We start from the raw sequence: 14,187 nt of genomic DNA on the forward strand, positions 1-14,187 counted from the left end.
ATGGAATACAGAAACAGATATGTTGACTTTCCAACAAACCTATATACCAGTCACAGATACTACAACGAAACGAGAAATCTTGCGACAGACGTCAAAAATGTTCGATCCTCTTGGTCTACTTAGTCCGGTTACGGTACGTGCTAAGATTATATTGCAACAAATTTGGGAAGAAAAGTTTGATTGGGATACTCCACTTCCAGCAAATATACAAAAGATGTGGAAAAATCTTGCTTCATATTTGACTACACTATCCACCACACAATACAGACGTTGCTATTTTCCCGGAGCAGACGAGAAAATTAGACAAGCAGACGACCATTCACATACTACCTTACACGTGTTTGTAGATGCTAGTCAGTCATCATATGGAGCTGCAGCTTACCTTTCCAATGGTCAAAATTCATCACTAATTATGGCAAAGAATCGTGTGGCACCTCTTAAAAAACTTACGTTACCCCGACTAGAATTAATGGCAGCTGTAATAGGTGCTCGACTTTTAAGCCACATAAAGAAGACATTAAAACACACAAATTTCTATCTTTGGTCAGACAGTCAGATTGTTTTACATTGGTTAGAAACAGTTAAAACTTTACCCCGCTTCGTGAGGAACAGAGTCGAAGAAATACAAAAACTGACCGGGGACCGGAAATGGAAATACTGTCCAACCAACTTTAACCCAGCAGATTTACTTACCCGTGGTATAACAGCGACCCAGTTTGTCAATAACAGCCTTTGGCAATATGGACCATCCTGGATCAACAATCAATCAAAATGGCCTACATGGAATCCAAAAGATGCAACAGTACTTACAGCTTCCTTATATGACACTTCCGGTCATGAAACCAACACTTCCAGTCCAGACCCTAGCACTATCAGTACTGTTACCACAACTAGCGAGCAAGGCATTCATAGAGTTATTGATATTGACAGATTCGGTTCATACCAGAAACTATTACGTGTTACTGCATATGTGATGAGATTCATACAAAACAGCAAACGTTCTAAAAAGAGACTCGAACCCCTGTCCCCCAATGAATTACTTCAAGCTGAGAAATTATGGCTAATAGACTGTCAGTCCAGTACTTATCCAGCAGAGATCAGCAACATGAGATCAAGTAAATCCCGCTCACAGCTTGTCAAACAACTTCGACTATTTTTAGATAACGATGGCGGAATCCGTTGCGGAGGTCGAATTCACAATGCCCCACTGGTCGAGAGTTCGAAATTCCCTTACCTGTTACCATCAAAACATAAGTTGACCCGTTTGATTGTACTTCATTGCCATCAAAAAATACTACATGCTGGAGTAAATTCTACAATTACTTATATACGACAGAAGTTTTGGATACCTGCTATTCGTCAATGTATAAAGACAATTCTTCGCAAATGTGTCACTTGCCGGAAGGTAGTTGGCCAAGCATACTCATCCCCAGATCCTCCTCCATTACCCAGATATCGAGTAGAAGATACAGTGCCATTTACAGTGACAGGTGTAGACTTTACAGGCGCACTTTATGTCAGAACTAAAGACGGAATTGAAACAAAAGCATATATTTGTTTATTTACGTGTGCCTCCACACGAGCGGTGCACTTAGAACTCGTGCCAGATTTGACAGAAGACTCCTTTCTACAAGCATTTAGAAGATTCAGCAGCCGAAAATCTTTACCACATGTCATGATCTCTGATAATGCTTCAACATTTATGGCTGCATCCAACCATATAACACGTTTGTTCGAGTCCCGACATGTACATCACACACTTACCAGTCATGGTACCACATGGAAATTCATTCCTAAGCGTGCACCTTGGTATGGAGGATGGTGGGAAAGGTTGATTGGACTCACAAAGACAGCACTCAAGAAAACCCTAGGCCGTACCTACGTTACATACGACTCTTTGCAGACTGTCATAACCGAGATAGAAGCCGTTATGAATGACCGTCCGTTAACATATGTCTCGTCCGGCAATCGCCCAGAACCAGAACCATTAACACCAGCCCATCTTTTATATGGTAGACGCATTACTACATTACCGTATCATGACACTGTTGATGAAACGGACCTAAGTTTGAGCCTTGGGAAACAACAGAACATTACACAACGTGCCAGAGTTCAGATTAAAATCATAGAAGACTTCCGTAAGAGATGGAGACATGATTACCTAACTGCTCTTCGTGAACAACATCGTACATCCGGAAAAAATAAACAATCCATATCAGTTGGTGACGTAGTACAAGTTCACGATGACGTACCACGTGCACAATGGAAATTGGCGGTCGTTGAACAACTCGTGTTCGGGAGAGATGGACTCGTTCGGTCGGCGAAAATTAGAACAGACAGTGGTGTTACCAATAGACCGATAGTGAAACTTTTTCCTTTGGAAGTTACAGAACTTTAACTATGAAATTATATTCATACAAAGTGACTCTTTAAAAAACTGTATTTTAAAGATTAATAACCATAATATTTTTGCCAAATGAATGCTTAGAGACGATACTTACTTATTTAAATTACTCTTTGATATTGCTGATAAGTTATTTCTGAACATACTGCTTAAATATTCTTAAATCTTTGTGTAATAAGTGTTAAACATTTCGCGGCCCCCAGTATGTCCGCAAGATAACTACATATATGTACGCTATTATCTACGTTACGTCTTACCGCGCTATTTGACGTCAACGTCACTTCTGACGTATGTTGTTATTGTTTATATATTACTGTTGAGATTTTGTACACATCGAATCGAGAGTCAATACAGATCGAACCTACACAACGCCTTTGTATTATTACTTCCAATATACGAAACCACTTCCACAGTCATATCGAGTCTTTTCCGGTATTCTATTTTAGAATAACCAATCAAATTACAGTTTACATTGTCGCTCTTGTCTGTTGTCAAAATGCGTCAAAATGTTGGATATTTGTCAAATTTAGAGTCCAGGAAATTGATTTTAGGGCATACCAAATTATCAGAATCCAGGAGCTTCCGGGGGCTGCCCCCCTGGTCCCCCACCAGGGCTCTGCCCTGGACCTGCAAAGGGGGCTTGCGCAGCCCCCTTAACCCCCGGCGTATTTTCCGCTGATTTTGCAATTTGCTGTTGGCAGCCCTGAACATTGTATAAAAATGGTTTGTGTTAACATTGAAAAGTTTTAAGGGCTTTGAACTTAGAATGAAAAAAATAATTTGTGCAAACAAATTTGGAACTAAATATTATAACATTTGAAATTTTGGCTGCATGCGGGGGCATCCGTGGCATGATGACACATTTCTAGTCTTTATATGTATATTTAAAAAACTTCTTTTAATAAACCCAAAGAGCTAGAGCTTAGATATAAGGCTTGGAACATCTTGTAATGGGTTTTTACCAAGTTTGTACAAATAAAAGCCCTGGGTCAATTCTGCCCTGCCCAAGGGGGTTATTGATTTTCCTTATATGTATATAATGTTAAAACTTAAAAAAAATCTTCTTTTAAAAAACCCAGAGCTAGAGCTTAGATATTAAGCATTTTCTAGTGAGTGTCTTCCAAACTTCTTAGGATGATAGATCTCATTGAGAAGTGCAGTGCACAAAAACCGTTACTCCATGATTTTTAGCTCAACTGTCACAAAGTGACATGGTGAGCTTTTGTGATCGCTTTTCATCTGGCGTCTGTCCTTCGTCAGTTCATCCGTACTGAAAAATAGGTACTTAGGAGGCTATGAGAACAATAGGTAACAGTAAATTTCTTTTGATGTCATTCATTCCGTTTTGGGTTTATGTGGCTTATTGGGCTTATGTGGCTATTTAGAACAATAGAGAATAAAATGGGATAGTAGTCACTTAAGTACCAATTTATAAGAACTTGCTTCTGTCCGTCTGTAAACTTTTACTTTAAAAAACATCTCCTCATAAACCGCTAAGCAAATTCATCCAAACTTCACAGTTATGGTCCTTTGATAGTCAACTTAAAAAAATTGTTCTAAGCAGAACTCTGGTTGCCATGGCAACCAAAAGAAAAAACTTTAATTACCTTCTTTTAGAAAACCGAAAGAGCTAGAGCTTAAATATTTGGCATGAAACATCATCTAGTCAGTGTCTACCAAGTTTGTTCAAATAAATGTGACTTGGAGAACAATAGTAAAGGTAAATTCTCTTTGATCCTATTCATTCCGTTTTTACTTGTGTGTCTTTTTTCAAGCCTTGTGCGACTATAAATGGCCAAAAAGATCAAAGGAAAAGTCACATAAGTACCATCCTTCCGTCCTTCCGTTCCCCTTTCGTGTCGCACAAAGTAATTGACCTAGAGTCATGAAACCTTACAGGAATGTTGATCAGCATGTGAAGTAGTGCACCTGTGTATTTTCATGTGGATATATTTAGTATTTTTAGAGTTATTGCCCTTGACTTAGTAAAAATTTCAATTTTCAACTTGTGTCGCACGTTACTAAAAAAATATTTGACCTAGAGTCATGAAACCTTACAAGAATGTTGCTCAGCATGTGTAGTTGTGCACCTGTGTATTCTCGTATGGATATTCTTAGTATTTTTAGAGTTATTGCCCTTGACTTAGTAAAAATTTGCAATTTTCAACTTGTGTCGCATGTTACTCAAAAAATATTTGACCTAGAGTCATGAAACCTTACAGGAATGTTAATCAGCATGTGTAGTTGTGAACCTGGGTATTTTTTTGTGGCTATATTTAGTATTTGTATTTTTAGAGTTATTGCCCTTGAATTAGTAAAAATTTCCAATTTTCAACTTGTGTCGCATGTAACTAAAAAACTTTATGACCTGTAGTCCTGAAAGTTTACAAGAATGTTGGTCAGCATGTGTACTTATGCACCTTGGGGTTTTCTTGCAGATTTATTCAGTATTTGTAGTATTTGCCCTTTACTTAATAAAAGATTTTTAGTTTTCAACTTAAGCACATGTAGCGAAAAAAAAATTTGACCTAGAGACATAAGATTGACAAATAGGTGGAGTGTGGGGGCACCCTTGTCCTATGGACACATTTCTACTATATCCTGATGTAACATTGTTACAATCAATTCAAATGCCACTAAAATTCAAGGTTCATGTATATTGTAAGAGCGGTGTTTATAAATAACCTATATTTAAGAAGAAAATAGAGCGGTGTTTATAAATAACCTATATTTAAGAAGAAAATAGAGCGGTGTTTATAAATAACTTATATTTAAGAAGAAAATGCCTAAGTGACAGCTATACTGTTCACAAAGCGACACATCCGACTCAAGGAGTTCTAGTATTGAAATTGTTTCAGATGACGGTGATTATGAGGGAGGGCAGAAGAATAAAAAGTCCAAAGAAAAGCCTATGTTTCTAAAAGACTATGAGAGAAAAGTTATGCTGGAGAAAGGAGGGTAATAAAATTGTTTTAAAGTTGTTATAATAACAGTTTTAATGTGAACACATTTTTATGCCCCCCTTCGAAGATGAGGGGGTATATTGTTTTGCTAATGAGGATTGGTCAGTTGGTCGGTCTGTCCATCGGTAGACCACATGGTTTTGCTGATTATCTTGAAAACTATTCATCACAAAGTCTTCATATTCCACAAAGTGATTGGTCATAACTAGTTGATGACCCCTATTGATTTTGGGATCAAAGGTAAAGGTCAAATGTCAGAATAGGTTCTACTGATTATCTTGAAAACTATTCATCGCAAAGTCTTTATATTTTGCATAGTGATTGGTCATAACTAGTAGATGACCCCTAATGATTTTTGGATCACTAGGTCAAAGGTCAAGGTAACGGGCCTTAAATGTCAGAATTGTTTCCGCTGATTATCTTGAAAACTATTCATCACAAAGTCTTTATATTTCACATAGGGATTGGTCATAACTAGTAGATGACCCCTATTGATTTTGGGGTCACTAAGTCAAAGTTTGGGGGTCACAGGGGCCTTAAAAATCAGAATGGTTTCCCCTGATTATCTTGAAAACTATTCATCACAAAGTCTTCATATCTCACATAGTTATTGGTCAAAACTAGTAGATGACCCCTTTTGATTTTGAGGTCACTAGGTCACAGCTTGAGGTGAGAGGGGCCTTAAATATGGAATGGGTTCCGCTGATTATCTTGAAAACTCTTCCTCATAAAGTTTTCATATTTCACTTAATGACCATTTAGTTAATGGTCATTTCTAGTAGATGACCCCTGTTGACTTTGGGGTCAATATGTTAAAGGTCAAGGTCACAGGGGCCTTAAATGTCAAAATGGTTTTCAATGATTATCTTGAAAACCATTACAAAGTCTTCATATGTCACACGGTGATCAGAAATAGGTAGTAGATGACCCCTATTGATTTTTGGGTCACTAGGTCAAAGTCAAGGTCACAGAAAGTCAGAACAGTTTCAGCTGATTATCTTGCAAACTATTTATCACAAAATCTTCATATTTTTACATACTGATTGGTCATAACTAGTAGATGACCCATATTGATTTTGGGGTCACTTGGAGAAAGATCATGATCACAATTCAAGGCCCCTAAGACCTTGACCTTTCTCCATTATTGTAGTATGGTTTACCCTTATTATCTTGAAAAAATATTTATCACAAAGTCTTCATATTTTGCATAGTGATTAGTCATAACTAATAGATGATTCCTATTTAGGGTCACTAGGTCAAAGGTCAAGGTTACAGGGGCGTTAAATGTCAGAATGGTTTCCTCTTATTACTACCTTGAAAACTATCACAAAGTCTTCATATTTCACATATTGATTGGTGATAACTCATTAAGATGACTCCAAAATCAACCCTACATGTCAAGGTCACTGGTGCCTTAAATGTCATAATGTTTTCTGCTGATTATCTTCAAATTTATTCATCAGAAAGTTTTAAAATTCACATACTGATTGGTCATACCTATTAGATGACCCCTATTGATTTTGGGGCCACTAGAACAGAGGTCAAGGTTTAAGGGGCCATAAATGTCAAAACATTTTTTGCTGATTATCTAGGAAACTTCTTATCACAAAATCTTCACATTTCACATACTGATTTGTCATGATTTGTAGATGACCCCTTTTGATTTTGGTTGACTCGGTCAAAAGTCAAGGTTTAACGGGCCTTGAATGTCAGAATGGTTTCCTCTGATTATGTTGGAAACTATTTCTCACAAAATCTTCATATTTCACATACTGGTTGACATTACTAGTAGATGACCCCTATTGATTTTGGGGTCACTGGGTCAAAGGTCAAGGTTACACAGGCTCTAAATGTTAGAATGGTTTCTGCTTATTATCTTGAAAGCTATTTATCACAAAGTCTTCATATTTCACATACTTTCACATAGCTTCCTCACATGAAAGAATCCAAAAGTTCCTGTGGGAATTTGAACCCACAGCGGTAAGGGGCAAGTGGTTTGAAGTCAACGAGCTTAAACACTCAGCCAAGGACGCCCAACATATTGATTGGTCATAAGTAGTAGATGTCCAATATTGATTTTAGGATCACTAGTTAAAAAATCAAGGTCACAGGGGCCTTAAAGCTACATTAAATAAATATGCAAACATATTTTTGCCGTCGGCCTAAAAACCAAGCATTCTATAGTTTCATTAACCTTTGAAACAGTATCGTTGTAAATCTCATCAAATATTGTTCATAAATTATGGTTTTAAATGGAAAACCCCACGGTAACACTAAAGTTCGTATACGAATTTTAACATGCAAATGAAGACTATAATTAGCTTGTGTATGCGCTACGTCACAGTGTTGTTATGGTTGCTATTCGGAACACAGAAAATATATGATTATCTTGTGCAAACACACTTTAACCGTTTAAGCTTCACGGTGCACTAGACCTGGGTTTTAGAAAAAATAATCATCCCATAAAAAAGATTAAATTTGTATGAAAACATCCGTTACAATGCGGAAATATACCGTTAAATTAGGACTGCTACCTATAGTCATGTTTGTTGATTTAACATTGATATACGGATGATCTGAAGGCGGAGTTTCTCATGCAAACTGATATTGTACTTCCGAATTCGCCAAAATGAGGTTGCACATTTTATGCACATAAAACTCATTTTGGTCGTCTGGACACCAAAATAAGATCTGGAGTCGATATGAAACCCAATTTATTAATGAAATGTCGCTATTTCTGTTTTCATGAAATTTATTAAATGTAACTTTAAATGTAAATACTGTTTCCGCTTATTATCTTCAGTGTAAGAAATTAGGATTTGAATCAACTAGGCTGGTCGGACTACCAGATTGGAATATTCACTAGCCCAAAAGACATTTCACTAGCACGTTTCATTTGTTCAAAACAGTTGTCTATATTGCCTCTAAAAATACAGAAGCCTTGTCGGGCTTGTTACTGTGAAAAGTTGGTAGCCCAAGGAGAAATTTAGTAGTCAGGGGCTATCGGACTACTGCTAATTTCGAACACTGTATCTTGCAAATTTTTTTATTACAAAGTCTTCTTATTTCACATATTTATTAGTCATAATGGGGTCACTAGTTTAAAGGTCAAGGTTATTCCTTGTTTGCCCGTATGACTTCATACTGGAAACAAGAAATGTAGAACAACACCTATGCTCCCCTTTCCAACCCTGGATTTCCATTATTGGTAATTTTGTTATAGCAACTTGCCATAAATGGGTAAATGGAAGAGTTCAGTTATGGAAAAAAAGAAAAATAATGACCTACTGGTTATAACCAATCAATATGTGAAATGTAAAGACCTTGACCTTTGAACAAGTGACCCTGTTATGACTAATAAATATGTAAAGTATGAAGAAGACTTTATGATAAAAAGTTTTCAAGGTAATCTAGCAGATTGGGGGTTTACATAAAACCAAGGCTTGATATGGTTCACATATATTTCTGCTTTATTTACCAGTGGGTCCACTCAAAGACTAATACAAATATTTATACACAGGTCAGTATATCACTGTATAAGACTGTACAATATGATATAATACTGTCATAATGTCTGGATCTTGTTTGTAAAACAAGTACCCTGACAAAAACACTCCACTGTCAACTGTCACACTGTGGATAACTACTGTGCTTATACCAACCTCAATCCTATATCCAACCTATTAAATTTATATCAAATCCTTACAAACTTAAATTAATCAACACCATTTACAACAACTCAATTCAAGTTAAACATGTTAAACCATGTGACCACAAGCAATTGAAACACAAGTTCCGACTAGACGAGATGAAACGAAAGATCCAATCAACAATAAGGAAAGTCTGTGGGAAATATTGATTACAGTTCACCTTTACGAACTTTAAAGACCCACCACATGGGATTCAATAAATGATTTAGAGACCCATCATGTTTAAAAAATGATAAATAGTGAAAAGTTAGAATTTAATAACTTGTTAAAATTCACATCTGCTACAGTCATAAGCAGAAACCATATTTACATGCCCCTGTGACCTTGACCTTTTAACTAGTGATCCCAAAATCAATAGGGGTCATCTGCTACATATGACTATTCAATATGTGAAATATGAAGATTTAATGATAGTTTTCATGAGGATAAGAAAATACCATTCTGACATTTAAGGCCCCTGTGACCTTGACCTTTGCTATAGTTATCCCAATATCAATAGGGGACATCATCTAGATCTGACTAATCAATATGTGAAATATGAAGACTTTGTGATAAATTGATCAATGGTTTTCAAGATAATAAGTGGAAACCAGTCTGACATTTAAGGGACCTGTGACCTTGACCTTTTTCTTACTTAGTTAACCCAAAGTCAATAAGGGTCATCTAATGGTTATGACAAATCAATATGTGAAATATGAAGATTTTGTGATAAATTGTTTTCAAGATAATAAGGGGAAACCAATCTGACATTTTAAACCCCAGTAACCTTGACTTTGACCTAGTGACCCTAAAATCTCTAGGGGTCATGTACTAGTTATGAGCAGTCAGTATGAAAAATTAGAAAAGTTTGTAACGAACAATGTTTGAGGTAATATGCTGTAACCATTCTGACATTTAAAGCCCCTCTGATCTTGACCTTTGACCTTGTGACCCTAATACCAATAGAAGTCTTCTACTAGTCATGACCAATCACTATGTGAAACATGATAAATTGCTTTTACGATAATGAGTGGAAGCCTTACTACAAATCAAGGCCCCAGTGACCTTGACCTTTGACCTAGTGAGCCTAAAATTAATAGTGTATGCAGATGCCTACTTCTGTTATGGACAAGCTTTGTTAGACCTGGCTCGAATGGAGAATGGAGTGCTGGGAAACGCCCTTCAAGGAGTTGCTGCACAATCAGTATGTGAAATATGAAGAACAGTTTCCAAGATATTGAGCAGAAACAATTTTAACATTTGAGACCCTTGTGACTTTGACCTTTGATCTAGTGACCCCAAAATCAATAATGGTCATCTACAAGTTATGACCAAGCAGTATGTGAAATATGAAGATGTTGTAATGAATAATTTTCAAGATAATCAGCGGAAACCATTCTCACATTTAAGGCCCCTGAGATCTTGACCTTTGACCAATAGATCCCAAAATCAATAGGGGTTATCTACTATTTATGACAAATCACTATGTGACATATACAAACTTTATGATCAATAGTTTTCAAGATAATCAGCAGAAACAATTCTGACATTTAATGCCCATGTGACCATGACCATGACACAGTGACCCCAAAATCAATAGGGGTCATCTACTAGTTATGATCAATCAATATGTGAAATATTTGGGGACTCGGGAATAAATATTTTCCAAAGAAAATTTTTGGGAAAACCATTTTGAAAATTTAAACCCCCTGTACCTATCCCTTAGCCCTAGTGACCAAAAAAGAAAATAGCGACTCATGGGTGTTATGGCATATCACTTTTATAATAGAAGTGGTATGAGTTTTGTAGTTTCCAAAAAAATTCAGCAAAAAACCTTCTGACTTTTAAGGCTCCAAAAACCCTTGACCTAAAAAGGTAAAAATCAATAGGGGTATTTTTTTAGTTATGATCAATTTGAAATTTTGAAGATTTTTGGTAAATTTTTTTTAAAATTAATCAGGGAAAACCTTTGTGGTCTCCCGACGCCAGACCGACCAACATTCCCAAAAAAAATTTAATCTTACTTCGGGGGGGGGGGGGGCTTTAAAATACAGTTATATAGTCAGAACTTAAGGAAATGTTTAAATTGAAAATTAAATTGATCAAATTGATTCTGCAATCTTGTAATAAGAAGTCTTACTACTGGGAGTTTACTATTAAATTGAATAATATTACAGTTATGATATTGATAAAAGTTTACAAATATCACTATGAAGTATGTTTATTCTTAAAGCTATTTTAAGTAAATTTATACATGAACACATACTGGAGATCACATATTTTAAAGTATTCATAATGGAGAACTTTCATATTAATAGGGAACATGTTGGAGAGCACATGTTAGAGAGAGCATATGGTAGAACACATATAAGAGAGTACATATATAAATATTGGGATGATATTAAAAGTCACATTTTAGAGATAGTATATTGGATATCACATATTGAACATTACACATATTGGAGTCACATTTTTACAAGTCATAAGTTAGATATTGTATATTTGGCTTCTGGATGTCATATTGATGATTTTCCCAAATTTGGGAAATAAAAATTGGAAAAAAGTGCTGGATTTAGAAAGTTTCAAAGTGTAATGTTGTAAAGTAAAGATTTTTTATAAAATTTTTAAAGCATGCCCGTGTATTTCCCGTGTGATCAGTGAGAGTTTTATAACTCAGACAATGAAAGGGGTTAAATTACATCCTATCAGTCTAAGCTAGGATAAACACCAGGAACAAGAAACTGAGAAAAAAGGGAAAATTTTATATAAACACCCCCGTTACACAACCCCTCGGGGAATTTATCAGTAGGTTTTTTTTGCCAAATTATGGTGAACCGATGACAACGTTTATTTTTACGGATTTTCCCAACCTTTAATTTTACCTGGGGTTTTTCCTTTTCAAAGGGTATTTTTGGGGGAAAAACAATTTTGGCCCCGGGGAAAAAAAACCAATTGGGATTTTTAAACATGGTTTTAAAAACCCCGAACGGTTTAAAATATTTACAAATAACCCACACCAACCCATATCAACAAAAATTTTGGAGCCCCTTTTTATCCCTAAAATCGCCCGATTTTGAACAAAAATTTAAAGAAATTTTGAAACCCCCGGGCCCTATTGACGGGAAGGGGTTTTTAAACCACTTTATTTACCCAGTATCAAAAAAGTGATTAATCAGCTTACGCCGATTTTGCTTTCCAAATTTTTAAACATAAAAAAGGGTTGGGTATTTTAGCAAATTTTTACGATCCAACCCCGGGGTTTTGGATTTCTTTTAGCCCCGGAAGGGGCCGTTTACACAAAAAAACCGAAATTTAAAATTTACACATGACAACCGATTATAACGCGTTAATTTAAAAAATTTAAAAGAAGATTGGGACGACTGTCTGTGTAACTGGCCCATTAAACTGTGTACTTCTTTTAGCAATCATGGAAAAATAGTATACCTTGGGTATGTGAAGTCATTCGTGTATTGTGTGCCAGTGATTTTTAGCTCGACTATTCGAAGAATATGAGAGCTATTGTAGTCGCCCCGGCGTCGGCGTCGGGTCAGCGTCGGCGTCTGCCTTGGTTAAAGTTTTTTGTAAAGTCAAATATCTCAATTATTGCTTGAGATATTCAATTGAAACTTACAATACTTATTTATAGTAACAAGGTACATCAGATTGACAAGTTGGATAACTCTGCCTACAATATTGACAGAATTATGCCCCTTTTTGTGCCCCCACGTTAGTGGCGGGCATTTAGATTTACCCTTGTCCGTCCGTCCGTCCTTCCGTTCGTCAGTTCACTTTTGTGTTGCACGTAACTCAAAAAGTATTTGACCTAGAGTCATGAAACTTTACAGGAATGTTGATCAGCATGTTTAGTTGTGTACCTGGGTATTTTCGTGTGGATATATTTAGTATTTTCAGAGTTATTGCCCTTGACATAGTAAAATTTTGCAATTTTCAACTTGTGTCGCACGTAACTCAAAAAGTATTTGACCTAGAGTCATGAAACTTTACAGGAATGTTGATCAGCATGTGTAGTTGCGCACCTGGGTATTTTCGTCTGGATATTTTTAGTATTTTCAGAGTTATTGCCCTTGACTTTGTAAAATTTTGCAATTTTCAACATGTGTCCCACGTAACTCAAAAAGTATTTGACCTAGAGTCATGTAACTTTACAGGAATATTGATCAGCATGTGCAGTTGTGCACCAGGGTATTTTCGTCTGGATATTTTTAGTATTTTCAGAGTTATTGTCCTTGACTTAGTAAAATTTTGCAATTTTCAACTTGTGTCGCAAGTTACTCAAAAGGATTTGACATAGTCATTAAACCTTATGGGCAGGTTGCTCAGCATATTTAGATTTGCACCTGGGGATTCGCTTGTGGATTTATCAAGTATTTGTAGAGTTATTTCCCTTGACTTAGTAAAAAGATTGACAGAACAGTGGCGCGGTGGGGGCACCCGTGTCCTATGGACACATTTCTAGTTAACTTAGAAATTTTGGTTAAAGTTTTTGTAAAGTCAAATATCTCAATTGTTGCTTGAGATATTCAATTGAAATTTACAATACTTTTTTATAGTAACAATGTACATCATTTTGCAAAATTGCATAACTCTGTCTGCAATATTTGCAGAATTATTTGCCCCTTTGAAACTTAGAGATTTTGGTTAAAGGTTAAAGGTCTTCAAAGATATTTACTTGAAACTTTACACATGTACTTAGGGTCATAATTTGAGGGTCATAATTGTATGTCACTGACCAAGTTCCATAACTCTATCTTGCATTAAGGCTGATTCATATCCCCTTTTCTACTTAGTCTCTTGGTTAATGTTTACTTGCAAGTTTTACATATCTCAATAACTATTAAAGATATTTATTTAAAACTTCACATATGCATTTAGGGTCAGAATTGTAGGTCACTGACAAAGATCCATAATTCTATCTTGCACTTAGGCCATCCATAAAAAATTGTTTGTTTGTAGTGCTCCGACCAACCCATGAAAATGGCCCCGACTCTAAAAATTTTTTACACCTTCGATGAATTTTTTTTTTTTTTTTTTGAGATCATTATGTACCCATTCTGTTAAAAAGATCTTTCTCCAATAACTTTTCAGACAAATTTTGAACTGAGAAGTAGAA

At 35.9% G+C, this 14,187-nt stretch overlaps 1 protein-coding gene across 1 annotated transcript in view; it reads left to right on the plus strand.

Annotated features, from left to right (window-relative positions):
* Positions 1-11,775, plus strand: part of LOC132734182 (protein KRI1 homolog) — a 53,440-nt gene extending 41,665 nt beyond the window's left edge. The window contains exons 4-5 of the mRNA XM_060720886.1: positions 5,263-5,361; positions 11,705-11,775. Of these exons, the coding sequence (XP_060576869.1) occupies positions 5,263-5,361; positions 11,705-11,775 (170 nt within the window). The remainder of the gene's footprint in view (positions 1-5,262; positions 5,362-11,704) is intronic.
* The last annotated feature ends 2,412 nt before the right edge of the window (positions 11,776-14,187 follow it).

Source organism: Ruditapes philippinarum, unplaced genomic scaffold, assembly GCF_026571515.1.
Source record: "Ruditapes philippinarum isolate M1 unplaced genomic scaffold, ASM2657151v2 ctg3835_1_1_1_1, whole genome shotgun sequence".
Lineage (NCBI taxonomy): Eukaryota > Metazoa > Mollusca > Bivalvia > Venerida > Veneridae > Ruditapes > Ruditapes philippinarum.